The 16,463-nt window shown below is 42.1% G+C and overlaps 1 protein-coding gene across 5 annotated transcripts in view; it reads left to right on the forward strand.

Moving 5' to 3' along the window:
• The window catches only part of JAKMIP2 (janus kinase and microtubule interacting protein 2), a 157,351-nt gene that overhangs the window by 93,664 nt on the left and 47,224 nt on the right, over nucleotides 1-16,463 (forward strand). For all 5 annotated transcript variants that reach the window (XM_032404420.1, XM_032404419.1, XM_032404422.1 and 2 more), the window contains 2 exons: nucleotides 11,249-11,746; nucleotides 15,378-15,587. In XM_032404420.1, the coding sequence (XP_032260311.1) occupies nucleotides 11,249-11,746; nucleotides 15,378-15,587 (708 nt within the window). The remainder of the gene's footprint in view (nucleotides 1-11,248; nucleotides 11,747-15,377; nucleotides 15,588-16,463) is intronic.

Below are 16,463 nucleotides of genomic sequence, written 5' to 3' on the forward strand. Positions count from 1 at the left end.
CAGGAGGGACTCGAGCACAGGATTCGCGGAAGGTGAGGATAACATGCTGGTGAGACTGATGCGTGCCTCCTCAGGAAGCCAGAGCTAAACATTGAGATGACCTGCACCCCCACTACCTCCCATCACTTGTATGACCCTGGGCAAGTTCCACTCTGCCCTCTATGGGATCTCCCCGCTTTGGTACAGAGCAAGCTTTCTAAAGTACATCACATCAGGTCACTGCCCTGCTCAAACCCTCCGTGGCTTCCTACCTTTCTCAAAGTCAAAGGATTTTCCCTACCACTACAGGATGTTTCTTCCTCCTGTCTTTGACTCCTCTCCCACTGCTTCCCCCGCCCCCCCATGACTCCGTTCCATCCTCTTTGCTGGATCAAGAGATACGCTGATCACATTTAGGGCCTTTGCCCCTCTTCCCCCAGGCAGCTGTATACCTGTTTCAGGTGTCAGCTCCAGTACCTTTCATCTGCCACAGTGTCCAAGACACAACACCTGCCATGTCCAGTTACTCCCACAGTCTATTTTGATTCATTTCATAGCGATTTATGTATTTATCCATTTCCTTGTTTAGTGCTTTTTTCTACCCTCCAGTGTCAACTCCACGAAAGCAGAGTATCCCTAGAGCTTAAATAAATGTCTAGAACTGAGAAGCTTAGCATGGGTTTGTTGAATGAGTAGAGGAATGAATGAAAGGTGATTCATTCCCTTATACCTTAGCTTCTTCATCAGTAACATGTTACTATCTCATAGAGCTGTGATGAGGGTCAAATTAGACAAGTATATAAAGCAGTCATGATGATTAAATGAGAAAATTCCTATCAAGTGCTCAGAGAGATTCCTGGCACATGGTACACTCCTAAACAGTCGTAGTAATAGTCTTCTTAATACGCTTCCTAATATGCATGTTAGTCGTTACTAACTAGACTTAGGGCAGTCTCTTTTCTTCTCTGAATCTCATCTCATAGTTGGATATGCTAACACTTACCTCTCCAGAGTGATGTGGATCAAATAGGGTCATGGATAGGAAAGCATTTTCAAATACCCGACACACATAAGACATTTTTGCTCCCTGCAAATCAGAGACAGCCGTGTCAGCACCAAGTTGCCCTATTTAGATAACTCTTTGTATAGTAACAAAAATAAATGTTCCTGATGAAGCTGTCAATCAAAAACCAATATCCTTATTCTTTTTTTAATCTATCTCTTCTTCCTTGACATTACTATTAAATTTTAATCATTTATTTTCCCAAAAATCTATTCCTCCTGGTTTCAGCAATAATAAAGCTTGGATCGCCCAGTGCCCCTTGCCTCCTATCTCAGCTAAGCCTTATAAACCTTGGATAACCAGACCCCAGTGTAAAATTTGTGGAGGAAGTCTTTTTCCATGAAGCTAAAAGGAATATGATATCATAAAAGCAAACAAACAAAACAAAACAAAACAAAAACATTTGTTTGAGAGTCCAAAGACCAGGGCATTGTGTTTATCCCTCCTCGGGGACAAATTGAAGTGTCTCAGTATCTTGATCTGTAATTCAGATGACTGAATCTGTTTCTCCATATCTGTAGCTCTCAAGCCTCACTGTGCATTAGAACAACCTGGGGGAACTTATTAAAATTGAGACCTTTGGGCCCACAGTCCGCGGATTTTGATAAGGCAGGCGTAGTGAGGACTAGGACTTGGAATTCTAGCAGACGGTCCAGGCAGTCCCCACGGACGTAGTTCTGTGTTGGCAAACACAGCACTCTTAAGATTCCTTCCAGGTCTGACGGTCTAAGAACATTTCATTGGTTTTAACTTTCCCTGGGGCAACGTCACATTTCCAGGGAGGCAGACTCCTTTAACTGTAGTAACGACAGGATGACAAACTACATTCATAGGGAGAAGCCTGTCAGTCTAGAGACTGGTAACTATAAACTGACACTGATTTACAGAGAGCAGACTCATGAGGTTTCAGAAGGGCAGAGGTCCTGCAGACCCTACCACTGCCAATTTTCCACACATCCAAGCCTTTTAAAAGGGGTAAGTAACTCTTGAGCCTGGACTGGGCTGCCTGTTTATCCAGGGCCTGGTCTCTAAGGTGGCAGGTCAAGCATAATCTCCCCTTCCTCAGACAAGAGCCTGAAAGTCAGTCTCATGCATAAAAGCACTGTCCTTAACCTTCTCTCTGCTGACTATCCCCGGTCTCCCTCTCTGTGGCAGTTAATTATGATCCCAGCACAGGGACTAAAACAAAGCCCCATTGCCTGTCAGCAGCCTTCCCCAAAGAGCAAAGGGAATTTAGAGGGCAAGCAAGTCATAAAGCAGTTTTATTAAAATAAATATGATTGTGTTTCCAAAGGCCCAGGCTTTCAGAGAGAGAATATAAACAATGCCAAGATGTTAATTCATATTCTCAGTTTGGCTCCTAGGCTATGATGATAAAATGACAATTCAGCTATTGGGAAATGGGCTAGTTAAAGAGTGGAGACCTTTGAAGCCATGGAGCATTACTCATTTTTCCAGAAAGACACATCACCCCTTGACATTTACAGAACACACTGCCGACAGAGCAGAGGCATAAATGCTTTAAACTGATTATATAAATAGCTACACTTTATTGAATGTTTACTATCTGTCACATGCTATCATAAGCACATTTCATCCTGACATAATCTCACCTCTTTCACATACCACCTGAGTGACCCTGAGCAGGTTACAAAAATCCCTCGGTGTTTTCCTTTCCTCATCCGTCAAATGGGAGAATAGCAGTGTCTACTTCATATGGATGTATGCGTGTGTGTTGGTCTTGAGCGGTTAGTTTGTGTCAGGCATGTTAAGTATTATGATTCAAGGGGCACCTGGATGGCTCAGTTGGTTAAACATCCAATTCTTGGTTTCGGCTCAGGTCCTGATCTCAGGGTCCTGGGATCGAGCCCCATGGCAGGATCTGTGCTCACTGTGGAGACTGCTTGTCCCTATCCTTCCCCCTTTGCCCCTTCCGCCACTCAAGCTCTTTCTCTCTCTCTCAAAGAAATAAATAAAATCTTTTTTTAAAAAAAAAGATTTAATTATAGGTGGGCATTGTTATCCCCATTTTACAGATGAGGAAACTAAGATTCAGTGAAGTAAAGTAATTCACCCAGAGTCACATGTTAGGAGGTAGCAGAGCTAGTTCTTCAAATCCCTTTGCCTCTCCTTCAGAGTCTATGTTCTTGTTTTCTTTTTTGATATATTTTCCCTAGTCTTATTGAGATACAATTGATATATAATATTGTATTCATTTTAGGTGTACAATGTAATGATTTGACACATGTATATATTGTAAAATGGTTACAACAGTAAGTTGACTCAACACCCATTTCTCACAGTTAATAAATTTTTTTCTTTTGATGAGAGCTTGTAAGATCTCTCCTCACAACTTCCAAATATACAATACAGTGTTGTTAACTCTAGTCACCATGCTGTACATTACATACCCAGAACTTATTCATCTTATAACCGGAAGTTTGTCCCTTTCGACCCCTTCACCCATTTCTCCTACCCCTAGCCCCCTGCCTCTGCCTCTGACGACCACCCATCTCTTCTCTCTATCTGTGGGTTCAAGTTTTTTAGATTCCACATATAAGTGAGATCACATGGTATTTGTTTTTCTGTCTCTGACTTATTTCACCTAGCAAAATACTCTCAAGGTCCATCTGTGTTGTTGCTAGTGGCAGGATTTCCTTCTTTCTAATGGCTTAATGATATTCCATTGTGTGTGTGTGTGTGTACATAGTATATACATATTATATAACATGTATATGTATGTAATATGTACACTTTTTCTTTATCCATTCATCCACTGATGGACTTAGGTTGTTTCTAGGTCTTGCACTACCTACGGTCTTAAAAAATGTGAAGGTCGGGGCACCTGGGTGGCTCAGTCGTTAAGCGCTTGCCTTCGGCTCAGGTCATGATCTCAGGGTCCTGGGATCGAGCCCCACATCGGGCTCCCTGCTCCGTGGGAAGCCTGCTTCTCCCTCCCCCACTCCCCCTGCTTGTGTTCCCTCTCTCACTATGTCTCTCTCTGTCAAATAAATAAATAAAATCTTAAAAAAAAAAAATGTGCAGGTCTTGAAAAAACTGGAAGCCTTAGGCAAAGGAAGAGAGCATATCAGAAGTTTACTCTCCACTATTAAGCAAATTTCAAATGAAGAAACAAAGTGTTGGGAGTGGGGGTACGAACATACCTGAATCCTTCTCTCCTAAATGTCTGCATTTCCACTGCAGGGAAATGAAACAAAAAGACTAGACATAATCAACATCTAATGAATAGAAATTTGTCTAAAAGATTTGCCAAGCAGTGATAGGAATAAGCAGGTAAGTAGGTCATTCTAACTGAACTCCAAGCTTAACGCCCAAGAAGGTGGAACCAGGGTGCGGAGAGGAGAGAACACACAGTGGGGCCTCAGTGCCGTGTGTACTCGTCATTTCTGAGCCTGCATTTTCCCATCTCTAAAATGAATAGATTGTGGGCAGTAAGGAGGTGCTATGGTCCTTCCAAAATGGTAGGGATCGGTCAGGGAAGGCAACCGTGTGCTCTAGCTCTTCTGGCACTGAGACAGCTCTCAGGACCCGCAGGTGTCAGCCCCACTCTGACCACCTGGTCCAGGTAACGCTCTGACATCCATTTACTCTATCACATCACCCTGCTCTTATCTTCGGCATAGAACTCTGTACTGCCTGAAGTGATTTTGTTCATTTGCTTGTGCATTGCCCACTGCCTAACTGCCCCCTCCCTGTCCCCAGTAAAATATAAGCTTCTTATGCGTAAGAGACCATGTCTTCCTAAGGGATCCCCTAAGGAAGGCGTCCTCCGTGCTTTGAATGCTGCCTGGCATGCCGGAGACACTCAGTAATACTTGTGGAATACATTTTCATGTTCCAGTTTAAAAACTTTCCCAACAACCCCATGGCATAAATACTGTTACAGTATTTATTTTGATGGAAAACCCCGGGCTTGGGCAAAGAAAGGATTTCCACCCAGGTCTGTCTTTTTTTTTGGACCGGCGCTGTAGCCATTAGGCTTTGGTATTTTCCTCTGTTTGTCTCTCCTGTGGACAGCGTGAGGCCATGATCTGCTGCCCAGGGGTGTGTGAACTCACTAGGGATTGCTGTGAGATGTGGAATCCACCCACTGATTCCCTAGGGCTTCCTACTTTCCCGCAGAGGCAGCCTGCAGTCTCGGTGAACCCCACAGGCACAGTGCAGAGGGCTTGGAGGCCGAGGAGCAGACAACAGGGCTCCAGGCTGGGGGCAGCAAAGCAGCAGGCCTGAGTGGCAGGGTCTGGAGGAGTCAGCTCCAGACAGGAGTTTGTGCTCCTAGAACAGCCCTCAGACTGCAGAGCACTTTTACTCCTCCCAGCGAGCCTACTGTGTATTCCAAATTATATTCCAATTTCACTGAGAAAGAAAATGAGTTCTAACCGTTTAACTGATATGCTCCCAGTGACACAGCGAGTAGAGGAGCCAAAATGGGAATTCCCAAATGACCTGGGTAATGCTGAGTATCTTGTTGCCTCTAGAACTCCCAGAAAATCAGCCAACCCTTGTCCTCAAGTGACTGCTCCAGAGCCTCCATTTTCAGCGCCCCAATTTGGGATGCAGTATTTCTTGCTTTATGCACCTTTGGTTTTGTTTTCAGGAAGCGTTGTGTCTAAAAGTAAGAAATGAGAAAATAGAAGCCTTGGTACCTCTGCAGATTGTATAAAATTTCCCCTACACACAACCTTCATATGGTGGCAGCTTCATATCTCCTGATTGCGAGTTACTTAGTGCCCATGAGACTCCCTGCGTGCCTACTATGAGTTTAGATCTCCCGGAACGTCCGGTGCACATAATCCACACCAAAGCTTATATGTTAGCTTGTCTTGCCTAGATAACCTCTCAACTTCCTCACCTTGGACAAGGCCATCCAATTTTTCATCCTAGATTTCTAAGGTCACATTAAAGCTCAAACATCACCATCTTTATCTTGGCAGAATTTACACTGGCTTTCAAAGGCCAGACTAGAAAGGAAAATATCACGTGAGGCCCTCGTGGGGTAATAGTCATGAATGTTCCTCCTGACACAGTGTAAGCCCTCCCCAGTAGGATTAAATTTTCCTAGTGATTTTTTTCTTCTGTGAAACCTACAGGGGAGAAGGGATTTGGGATCTGTATCTTTCGAAGCCCTGTTTAGGGTTCATCCCCTTACCCTGTCCCTCCCCACTCCTGCACACACATAATCTGAGTTTCTTCCAAGTTAAGATTAGATGCCACCAATGCCAGGGAACTCAAGATATCCCCAGGAGACCCAATTTTACCTTTGTTTTCAAGGTTTTTGTTAGGAAAATAGTTATTATGGTCTTAATAATATAGTAATAGTCATGTTAGTCTTATCCTGATAATATGGGTTCTTACACTTACGTCCTTGGCATTAATATAGCATTGCATGATATAAAAATATCAATATGTCGTCAATATTCATCAAAATTGATACTGTACTATTTAACCATGTATTAATAATTATTAATCTCCTAGGTGTTCCAGCCTTTCCGAAGGACTTTTGATACATTATCTAAGTCAGCCCTCACCATGACCATATGAGAATGAGACCCCCAATCCCAGTTTACACATAAGAAAATGGAGGCTGGGGGACGTGAACAGCTTGCCAGAGGTTTCAGAATGAACAGGGAGGGGGCACCTGGGTGGCTCAGTTGGTTGAGCCCGACTCTTGGTTTTGGCTCAGGTCATGATCTCAGGGTGTGAGATCGAGCACCTCAAGAGCTCCGAGTCGGGCTCCGCACTCATCAGGGAGTCTGCTTCTCCCTTTCCCTCTGCCCCTCCCCCAGCTAGTGTGCATGCTTGCGCGCTCTCTTTCTCCCAATAAATAAATAAATAAATAAAATAAAATAAAATAATTAATAAATTTTTTTAAAAAGTGCACAGGGAGGTCTGGGACCTGACCCAAACTTGGCTCCTGGCCCATGCTGGGCGCTAAGCAGCCTTCTTCACGCTGTGCTTGGGCGTGAAGAGACTTGTCCTCACCTTTCTCATCTGAGATTCGGATGCACAGATACTACCTACATCACAGAGCTGCCAAGGGTAAATGCGGTGATGTTTGTGAAGCCTTTAGGAAGCTGTGTAACTCACAGTAAGCCCTCAATAAACGCTACTATGTGATCCAGCGGAAATGTTTCTCTGAAACATTTCCACTTATCAAAATTGATTCTTTCTTCTACTAAGTATTTTTTTCCACTTCAGGTATTATCTTTATATTTTTCATTGTTAGTCAGGAGCAGTTCTTTCTATTTTTGTGTACGATTTACATTAAGATAGTAAATTCTATTTTCTTACTGGTATAATCTGAGCTGCAAATAATTTTCAGAAAACAGTTTTACTACAAAAATTTTAATTGGCTTTTTTCCTTCCCAAATGTCAGTCACATCCTTTGTGTCTCCTTCGTAGTGAAACACTTCTCCCAAGCTTAAAAAAGAAGTCATACCTAGAAATCCTGCAAAAATGCCAGTTTCCATGGCAACCAAAAAAAGCAGACATGAAAAATGCCAAATGTAATCAATCAGTGCCTTTGAATTTTCTTTCGGTTCTGTGGATTCCTTTAAGTGATGGACAAGAAGGCCAGTGTTTGTTTGTATTTGTTTTTATCTTCAGGCTGGGATATATTTTCCATACACCTGTATTTTCATTTTTTTTCTTTTTCATTCATCTCCAGTGTACACGCAAAAGATCAGTGTTTATAATTTGAGAGAAATGACAGGATCACAGAGTGAAACAGTCTAACGTGCCTGTCAAGAATTGGACATAAATAATTTCGGGTCATGAATATCTCCTCTTATATCCAGTAATAATATTACCTTGCATTTCATAGTACTTTACAGCTCAAGGTTCTTTTCCATGCATTAGCTAATTTAACCCTAAGAATAATCCCATTATGGGTAGTTTTTAAGTGTAATCAAAGAGCCTCAGAAGGATAAAGCAACTTTCTCAGATATAGCAGACTGTGAAATCAAAATGCAAACCCAGAATTCCTTATCCGTTGTCCATTTTTACCAGTTTTTTATCGTTCCCAGAAGAACTGATAAAATTTCCCTTAGTAATTTGCTACCTGACAGCCCTGTAGTCATGATACTGTTGCAAATGCCTAATGTAAATACATGCTGCTGAAATTGATGATGGCTAATTTCCTATTACTTGAGTTAGAGTTAACTTTCCCAAGGTGTGGATGCAAAGTAAATTATCAGAGTTCCTAAATCAGTGAAAAATAAGGCCTCTTTTTTCACAAAAACTGTATTATTAGAAGAGAAATCAGCAAACTTCTTCTGTAGAGGGCAAAATAGTGCATATTTTTGACTTTGTGGGCCAGGCTCTCCGAGACTGCTTAACTCCATTGTTGCATAAAAGCAGCTGTAGGCAATATGTAAATAGAAGAGCATGGCTGTGTTCCAATAAAACTTTATTCACAAAAATGGAGGCGGGAAAGTATTTGTTCCATGGGTTATGGTTTGCCCACCCATGGTAGAAGATACTCACTTGAGTTTAATCTAGAAAAATGGGGAGTAAGATTTATGTTGTCCTTACGGAAGCACTGAGAGAAATATCGAGTAGAGGACAGGCATTCTTATATGTGCGTGGTGTACCCTGGGAAGGGATGGATGCTCTAGGAAAAGGGGTTGCTCTAGAAAACCCTACAGATCTGTGTTCTCTAAGCTATATGACAGGATATATTAGTCTTGCCTCTGGTTAGAGGGCTAGCTAGGGAAACATACTGGCATACCTTCTTTAATTGCACACACACTCTCGGGCTCCTTATCATGTGCTGTGCTGGCAACCACTGGGTGGACAAAGATGAACAAGGATCATCGGCAGCTCTCTAGCAGTTTGCAGTGTGGAGTAGGAGCAGGAGAAGAGGTGGTGAGGACAGACAAGCATACAAAAAACCATAAGCATGGCATAAAGAAAAATGTGGAAAGGAGCAGTAAGGAGGTTTTAGCAAAGTGCCCTGAAAAGGCATAGGCAGGAGAAATGAGGTTTGTTCTCATTTGGTGGTCAGGGGTGGCATGAGTGGAGAGGGCGACATCTAGCTGGCCATGAGGGATGAGAGGATCTCAAAGGAAGCTGAGGGAAGGGCAGGTCAGGAAGAGGAAACCGTAGGCATACAGGTACAGAGACTCAGGGCGTGTGCAGGGAAAAGCATAAGCCCCGGGGCCTGCAGTGCGGGACAGGTGAGGAGAGGTACAGGGAGAAACAGAAATGGGAGCTGGGAGTCCAACCAAATCTTCTGGGAGCCGGAAAGGCGAAGCTCAGGTGTTGGGGTTTTATTCCACAACATAAAGGAGCCCTGGGTGATTTTTGAGCAAGTACATAAATTGGATCAGAACTGGGCTTTACTGGAGCACCTGGGTGGTACTGTTGGTTAAGCATCTGACTCTTGGTTTCGGCTCAGGTAGTGATCTCAGGATCAGTATAAAAATTATGGCTGAGGTTTTTACATTCTTTACCTTACACTAAGACCTCAAAATCTGGTGTGTATTTTCATTTAGAGCAAGTCTCAGTTCAGACTTGGGATATTCCAAATGCTCATTGTAGCAAGTGGCCACCGTATTAGACAGCACAGCTCTAGAGCATATGTAATAATAAGCATCCAGGAAGGGACCCTGGCCGACGCTGGAGGCAAGATCAAAGACAGTCATTTAAGGATGCCCATTTATTCTCCCAAGCCTCCTTGTGCCCTAAGTTCTTTTAGAATAACCAACGCGGTAATAATTGCTGTGCCTTTAAAATAAAATATTCATTAAATTGCCATGTGGACTTAGAAAATCCTGTTCTAGCCAAAGGTAGGTACCGTTAAGGTAAGTAGAATCTCACACGCTTTACATGATAATTACAAGAGCCTCTTAACATTTTTCAGCCAGAGAGGCTCTTCACAATTATTTCATGAAGCTTTCCGATTTTACAAATGGCAGAGACCCAGTTTCACTGAACCGAATATTACTCCCGGGGTTGCCTAATTCTTCCCTTTTTCCAGGTGACTGTGTGTGTGTGTGTGTGTGTGTGTGTGTGAGAGAGAGAGAGAGAGAGAGTGAGTGTGTGATTCTACGGTACATGACAGAGGCAGAGAAACAAAGACAGGCAGCTGAGACGAGGAGCGGGGAGGAGGACAGTAGTAAAGACCATTTGCTAAGAGGCTTCTCCAAGCTACACATGCCAGGGCCCCACCCTGATCTACTGAATCAGAGCCAGACTCACAACCAGATTAAGGTAGTGCCATGGCTAATCTCTAAGGAGACCCATATTATCATCAGAAATAAAGCAAAACACAGGAGATTTTGTTTAACCAAAATACCAGAAAGGTCTAAGGGTTAGAAGGAATACTTTATTAAACTGCTTGGAGGGTTAGTTGGTGGGGGTAGCGGGAGAGGTTGCTGAGTGGGGCAGGGAAGGACACAAAGGGACGTCCGTGGAGCACGCAGAAGTAACAGCCACCAGACCCCTTGAACAGAGAGATGGCCCAATGAACTGCAGTGTTTGGGGCTGGTGTGTGTGTGTCTGCATAATGTTTGGAGGTAGAACTAAGTTGCCATAGGAAAAAAAGGTGAGGTTGAGGATATAGCAGCTGGCTTCATTTCCCCCATTACAGCAGCCAAAAAAGAAGGGGGAAACAGGAGAAATATTTTATAATATCACTTTGGGCACCATTTTATTAGTCTGATCATTATATTCAACTCTGAACAGTCCTAAGACACCCACGTTTATCAGCTTGCACCTAGCCAGGGATATGTGGTCTAAAAAGCTCTGCAGGTGATCTGTTTTGGACTTCTCCCCACCGAGGTCAAAACCGTTATAGCACTATGTCCTAATTTTAATGTGCATACAATCACCTGGGGACTTGTTAAAATGCACGTCCTGATTATAGGTCTGGAAAGGAGCCTTGGATTCTGCATTTCTGACAAGCTTCTGGGCGATTCCTGTGTTGGTTGTCTGCAGACCACCGATGGAATAGTAAGGCCCCCAAACATCAGATACTGTCTGCACCAAATAATACAAGCATCCCCAGGTATCTCCGCCTTTCCCACACTATATTCCCAGCTTTGGGGCCTGTGGGTCCGTCCCCTCAGAGCACAGAGAGGTGAGGAATTGGGAGAGCCCAGGGATCTGAGCTACAGACCCTGCTTGGGAGCACCTTTCCTTTGAGGCTCACCTCGTTTCGTCCTTTCGCCTCTCTGCCTGTAGGTGTCTAAGCTTGAAAGAGAGAAGACTCAAGAAGCAAAGAGGATTCGTGAGCTGGAGCAGCGCAAGCACACGGTCCTGGTGACAGAACTCAAAGCCAAGCTCCATGAGGAGAAGATGAAGGAGCTGCAGGCCGTGAGGGAGAATCTCATCAAACAGCACGAGCAAGAAATGTCAAGGACGGTGAAGCTGCGGGATGGAGAGATCCAGAGGCTCAAGTCGGCTCTGTGCGCTCTCCGGGACGGCAGCAGTGACAAAGTAAGGACAGCGCTCACCATTGAGGCCCGGGAGGAGGCCCGGAAACTGTTTGATGCAGAGCGCCTTAAGCTCTTACAGGAAATCGCGGACCTGAAAACTGCCAAGAAGCAGGTGGACGAGGCTCTCAGCAATATGATCCAAGCGGATAAAATCAAGGCTGGGGACCTTAGGAGTGAGCATCAGTCCCACCAGGAAGCCATCTCGAAGATCAAGTGGGAGTCAGAACGGGATATTCGGAGGCTGGTTAGTAACCCAGGGCAGTACGTCAGTGTACGATCATTCTCTTTCCAGGTTTTAGAGCGCCATGGGTATGCTTCTACTGGTGTTTCTCATGAGTGGATTATAAACAGTGCTCACCTCCTGTCTAGCACTCTGTCCAAAATGCAAGATAGGTCCATAGGTAGGTAGGTAGATAAATAGATAGATACGCCCAAGCCAAAATTGGAATTGTAAAGTGTAGAAGATATTGGAATCACCTTTCTCATAAAAACTGGATTCTTCCAGCCTCACATATATGGAGAGTATCTATTCAATGACTCCTGTTTTCTTGAATGTCTATAAAAATATTCTAAATTATGAACTCTTCTAAAATCAACATGTTTTATGGGCTTTCTATTTATAAAATGTCACTGGGTTTTTACAGGGATGGGGAAAGTTTCTGTGGCTTTCAAGGTATCTGAAATGGCAGCCACTGAGAGCATCCCGAATGATTCACCTGTCTTCTTTCCAGGAACTGTGTCTGAAAGCAAGGAATAGAACTATAAGAACCCTAGTCATTTTTAAAATAGATTTTCTTTCTCAAAATAAACAAGGGCCATTCAAAACAGTGGCCATTATAATTTTTAAACTATTCCTAAGTAGTTTATTTGCTATTGTCAATTTCCAAGACTTACTTCAAGCTATAGGGTTGGATCTTTCTTTTTAATACGTATGACCAAAAACCACATTGATCTCTCACTATACCTAAAAACAAAACAAATATAATTATTGCATGAAAGCCATAGTCCTAAGTTGACCACGTCTAATTATTTTAGAAGAAACATTTACATGCATCTATATTCAGAATGTTTAGCATTAGTTATATCTTAGTTCTGTCTTGTCAAATTACCCCTCACCTGTTAGAATGCACTTTATGCTTCTCTAACAGTAATATTTTCTGGCCACCTGGCTGGCTCAGTCAGTGGAGCATGCGACTCTTGATCTCAGGGTTGTGAGTTCGAGCCCCATGCTGGGGGTAGAGAGTACTTAAAAATAAAATCCTTAAAAATAATAATAATATTTTCTTAAGAAAACTACACTTTCCTTTTGTGTCTGCCAATTCTAAGCAATTATTTTGTAAGAACTGCAATTATGTTCCTTGGACCATATCTCTAGGATTTCGATTTTAAGTAAAAGTGGTTACCGTAGAACATTTTAAAAAACTAAATGTGTAATTTTCTTTGTACTGCAATATAGTGTGACCATAAAATGTTGCCTTTGCCACACTTTCCAAATTCTTTGTCTGCAATTCATTCTGTTGCCCTGGTTGACAATAAAGACCAAACACAGTGCAGAAATATTGGTCTCTGCCCTGTCTTTGGTTTTTGAAAAGACAACAGCTGATGAAGAAAGAACCAGGACTATGAACTCTGGAGTCAGCAGGTGGGTAAATGAAAAGGATGTTGTACATCAAATATTTGTGTTTGTTGATGGTATATCCGCTTGTTGATCTGTAGTTTCTTTCTGTGAAATTGCTTTTACCAGCATAATGATCAAGAAGACAATGCAGTCTTTCTTAGTAACAATGTAAAATCTAAGGTACCTCAAGAGTGGTTAAAAAACTGGATGCAAACAGAATAACATGAGAAGTTTTTCAGTAGTACAGATGCCCTTGTCTTCAGTTTTATCTTGTTCTGTCACTACCCCCACACCCAGCTCCATTTTTGGAACTGGAAGGGAGAGAAATGAGAGCCATTCTGTTTAGAAAATTTCTCCAGGGAATTCTGGTAGGCACCCCTTCCCATCTAAGAACTAGAACTTTGGAAGATTTTCAGTATTCTGAAGCCAGGGTCTATGCTTACAACCACTATGCAATAGAGACTCATCAATACTGATTACTGGATATTCTACAGAAAACTACCTTGGAAAGTGCTGGAAGTATAAGGATAATGTGGGGATCATTACTGCATAGCCTATTAAAATGGGCTCTGGAGTCGAAGTCCTTGGTTATCATCTATAAAATGGTGATAACAGAACTTGTGTAGTAGGATTGTTATAAAAGGAGGTAAGATATGTAAAGCTCTGAAGATAGTGTCTTGCATGTAGTAAAAAATTAATAAATTTTAGTTATGATGATGGCGATGATGAGGATGACTATATGGGCAGTAATGGAGTAATTTCCAGCAAGTTCATTTAGGTAGGGTACATCAGAACCAACTAGGAGCACAGAGGTGTGGAGCCACGGTAAACTGTAAATGACATCGGAGATGACAGGTCTAACAAATAAATATACTACCTAGTTAAGAATAACACTGGATTCAAATCTTCTAGAAGAAGGTAGAAACTAAAGACAGTGCTTTCATTCCAGAATTAACAGGACAATGTTTGACTACTCACCAACTTATCAGATAATATCACAGAACCATGCAGAATTTAGCCCCCATGGCCTTCCAAAATTGATCTAAAATGTAATCCTGTGACTGGGAGGCATTGGCTCGCAGAAACTTAAATGTGGAAAAATGGGACCATGCATCACTTTTTGTTCCAAATATATACATAGGCAGATTTATATGAGGAACACAGCAAAGAATGATCTACACAAAGTGATTTGTTATAAATAAGGAGATATTTTTATAAAGAGAACAGTATAATATCATTTATATTAAATGTCTCTATCCTATCTCCATTTTGAATATTCTTATGAAATATAATGAAATGAGAAGAAAGATTTTGCCTGATGGTTATGCTCTCTTCAGAAATTGTTTACAGGCGTTAACGTCCCTAGCCCTCACCAGGAATGGCACAAATTTTTCAGTCCAATGAAACTCTTGATCAGTTGATATCAAATGCTTATGGCCTTTAGTTGACAAATAATTCTGAGACCATGCTGAGACTTAATAGAAGTGAGTGCTGGGATCCATAAATATGTCCCACAGTTGTAGGAGGGGAAACAGTGGCTGATATTACCAGGTGTTTCCCATTCCTCTTCTTGTCCCGACTCTGGTTTTCTGACAGTAATGGTAAAATAGTTGCCTTAGCTGTTTGCTCTGAAATGTGGAAAGGAATGGAAAGATCCACATAACGTGAACCATGCTCCAAACTCACACCTGAATTCACTCCACATTCGCCACCTGAATGCAAACATACTGGCCTTAGGAACTGACTAGGCTCCTGGAAAGTCCGCAGCTTCGTCAGCAAAAAATGACCAATTCATAGTGCCTCCTCCTAGTTAAAGTGAACCTAAAGTCTCTTCCTCCAAACAGGAGGGAAGATCAGAAATTGTCCTGGGAAACACTGTAATGGAATACTGAATATCTGTCTTTATTAACACAAATGACCCATTTTATTTTATTATTTTTTTACCAATGACCCATTTTAAAGTTAACCTCTCTAAATCCAACCAGCCTAGACTATTTTAAACAATATACTGAACTAAAGCATCTACCCAGGATATACCAGAGAGAAAAAGTTACTTTCCTTGATACCTAATTATCCAAGGATAGCCTTTCATTACACAGTGTTGCCTTGTCTTGTTCCTAAATTCGGTATACCTGTCACAGTCATAATTTTTCCCCATAACAATCAGCGGAAAGAAGTTAAACTCCTACCATTGTAAAAATGCATTTTTTTTTTACAGCATTGTTAAATAAAATGTCCTGGGTGTCATTTAATTCAGATGGATGAGATTAAAGCCAAGGACAGGATCATCTTCTCCCTGGAAAAGGAACTGGAGACCCAAACTGGCTACGTCCAGAAACTGCAGCTGCAGAAAGAGGCGTTGGACGAACAGCTCTTTCTGGTCAAGGAGGCCGAGTGTAACATGAGCAGTCCGAAACGAGAGATTCCAGGAAGAGCGGGAGACGGCTCCGAGCACTGCGGCAGTCCTGTAAGTCTGTCCGAGCTGAAGCGAAGAACTCAGGAATCATCTTTTATTTAGCTTCCAAGTTGTACTTTTCACTTAAGCTCTTTTCCTGTTTACTACAAAGAAATCAATTCTACCTCCTCCTATAAAACCAGCTAGTATCTTGGGAACAGGGTTTTCTAAACTCACAGGCACCAAAGTGGTCTGCCCTGCATTAGCAGATCACAAGAGAATTACAGGTCTTTTTAAATCTTTCATAGAATTTTTCTACCCACGCAATACCTATCCAAACTTTAGCCTATTATAAGAGTCATAAAGTAGATGAAACTACTTTGCCTCTTGCCAAGACTGGTAATTTTCCCTTGTGTGAACCGTTGGGTTGGAAATTGGTGAAGACGGTTGTCATCTAGAGAGGTCAAAATGTATGACTATATAAAAAACTGAACCGCTTAAATCATCATCTAAAAGTTTCTAATCCGATCGAACTTGCTACTCATTACCCTGGATTTTCATCATTTTATAGGAGAAATTATTTTCAGAACTGCAGGCATAGAAATCAGCTTGTGTATCGTTGGCTTTCATAACTTAGCTGCTAAAAAGATGAAAATGTATTATTTAGGAACAGAGATAGGTTCCAAAGTAGTACTTAGAACCAAGTAATGAATAATTTATGAATTGGTATTCAGGATATATATATCCCAGTAGGTGGCGGAATCAGGATTTAGCAGATGCAAGTTTCAGTTCTGTCCCTGACATTTACCTGCAGTGCAGCAAAACTGTCAAGAGAATGGGCTCTAGGGTCAGACTCTTTAGTTCAAATTCTGGATCTGCCACTTACTGCATGACCTCAGGCAAATCATTTTCCTGCTCAGAGTTTCCTCATCTGTAAAAGAGAGGCAA

The sequence above is a fragment of the Phoca vitulina genome, unplaced genomic scaffold, assembly GCF_004348235.1.
Source record: "Phoca vitulina isolate PV1807 unplaced genomic scaffold, GSC_HSeal_1.0 scaffold6, whole genome shotgun sequence".
NCBI lineage: Eukaryota > Metazoa > Chordata > Mammalia > Carnivora > Phocidae > Phoca > Phoca vitulina.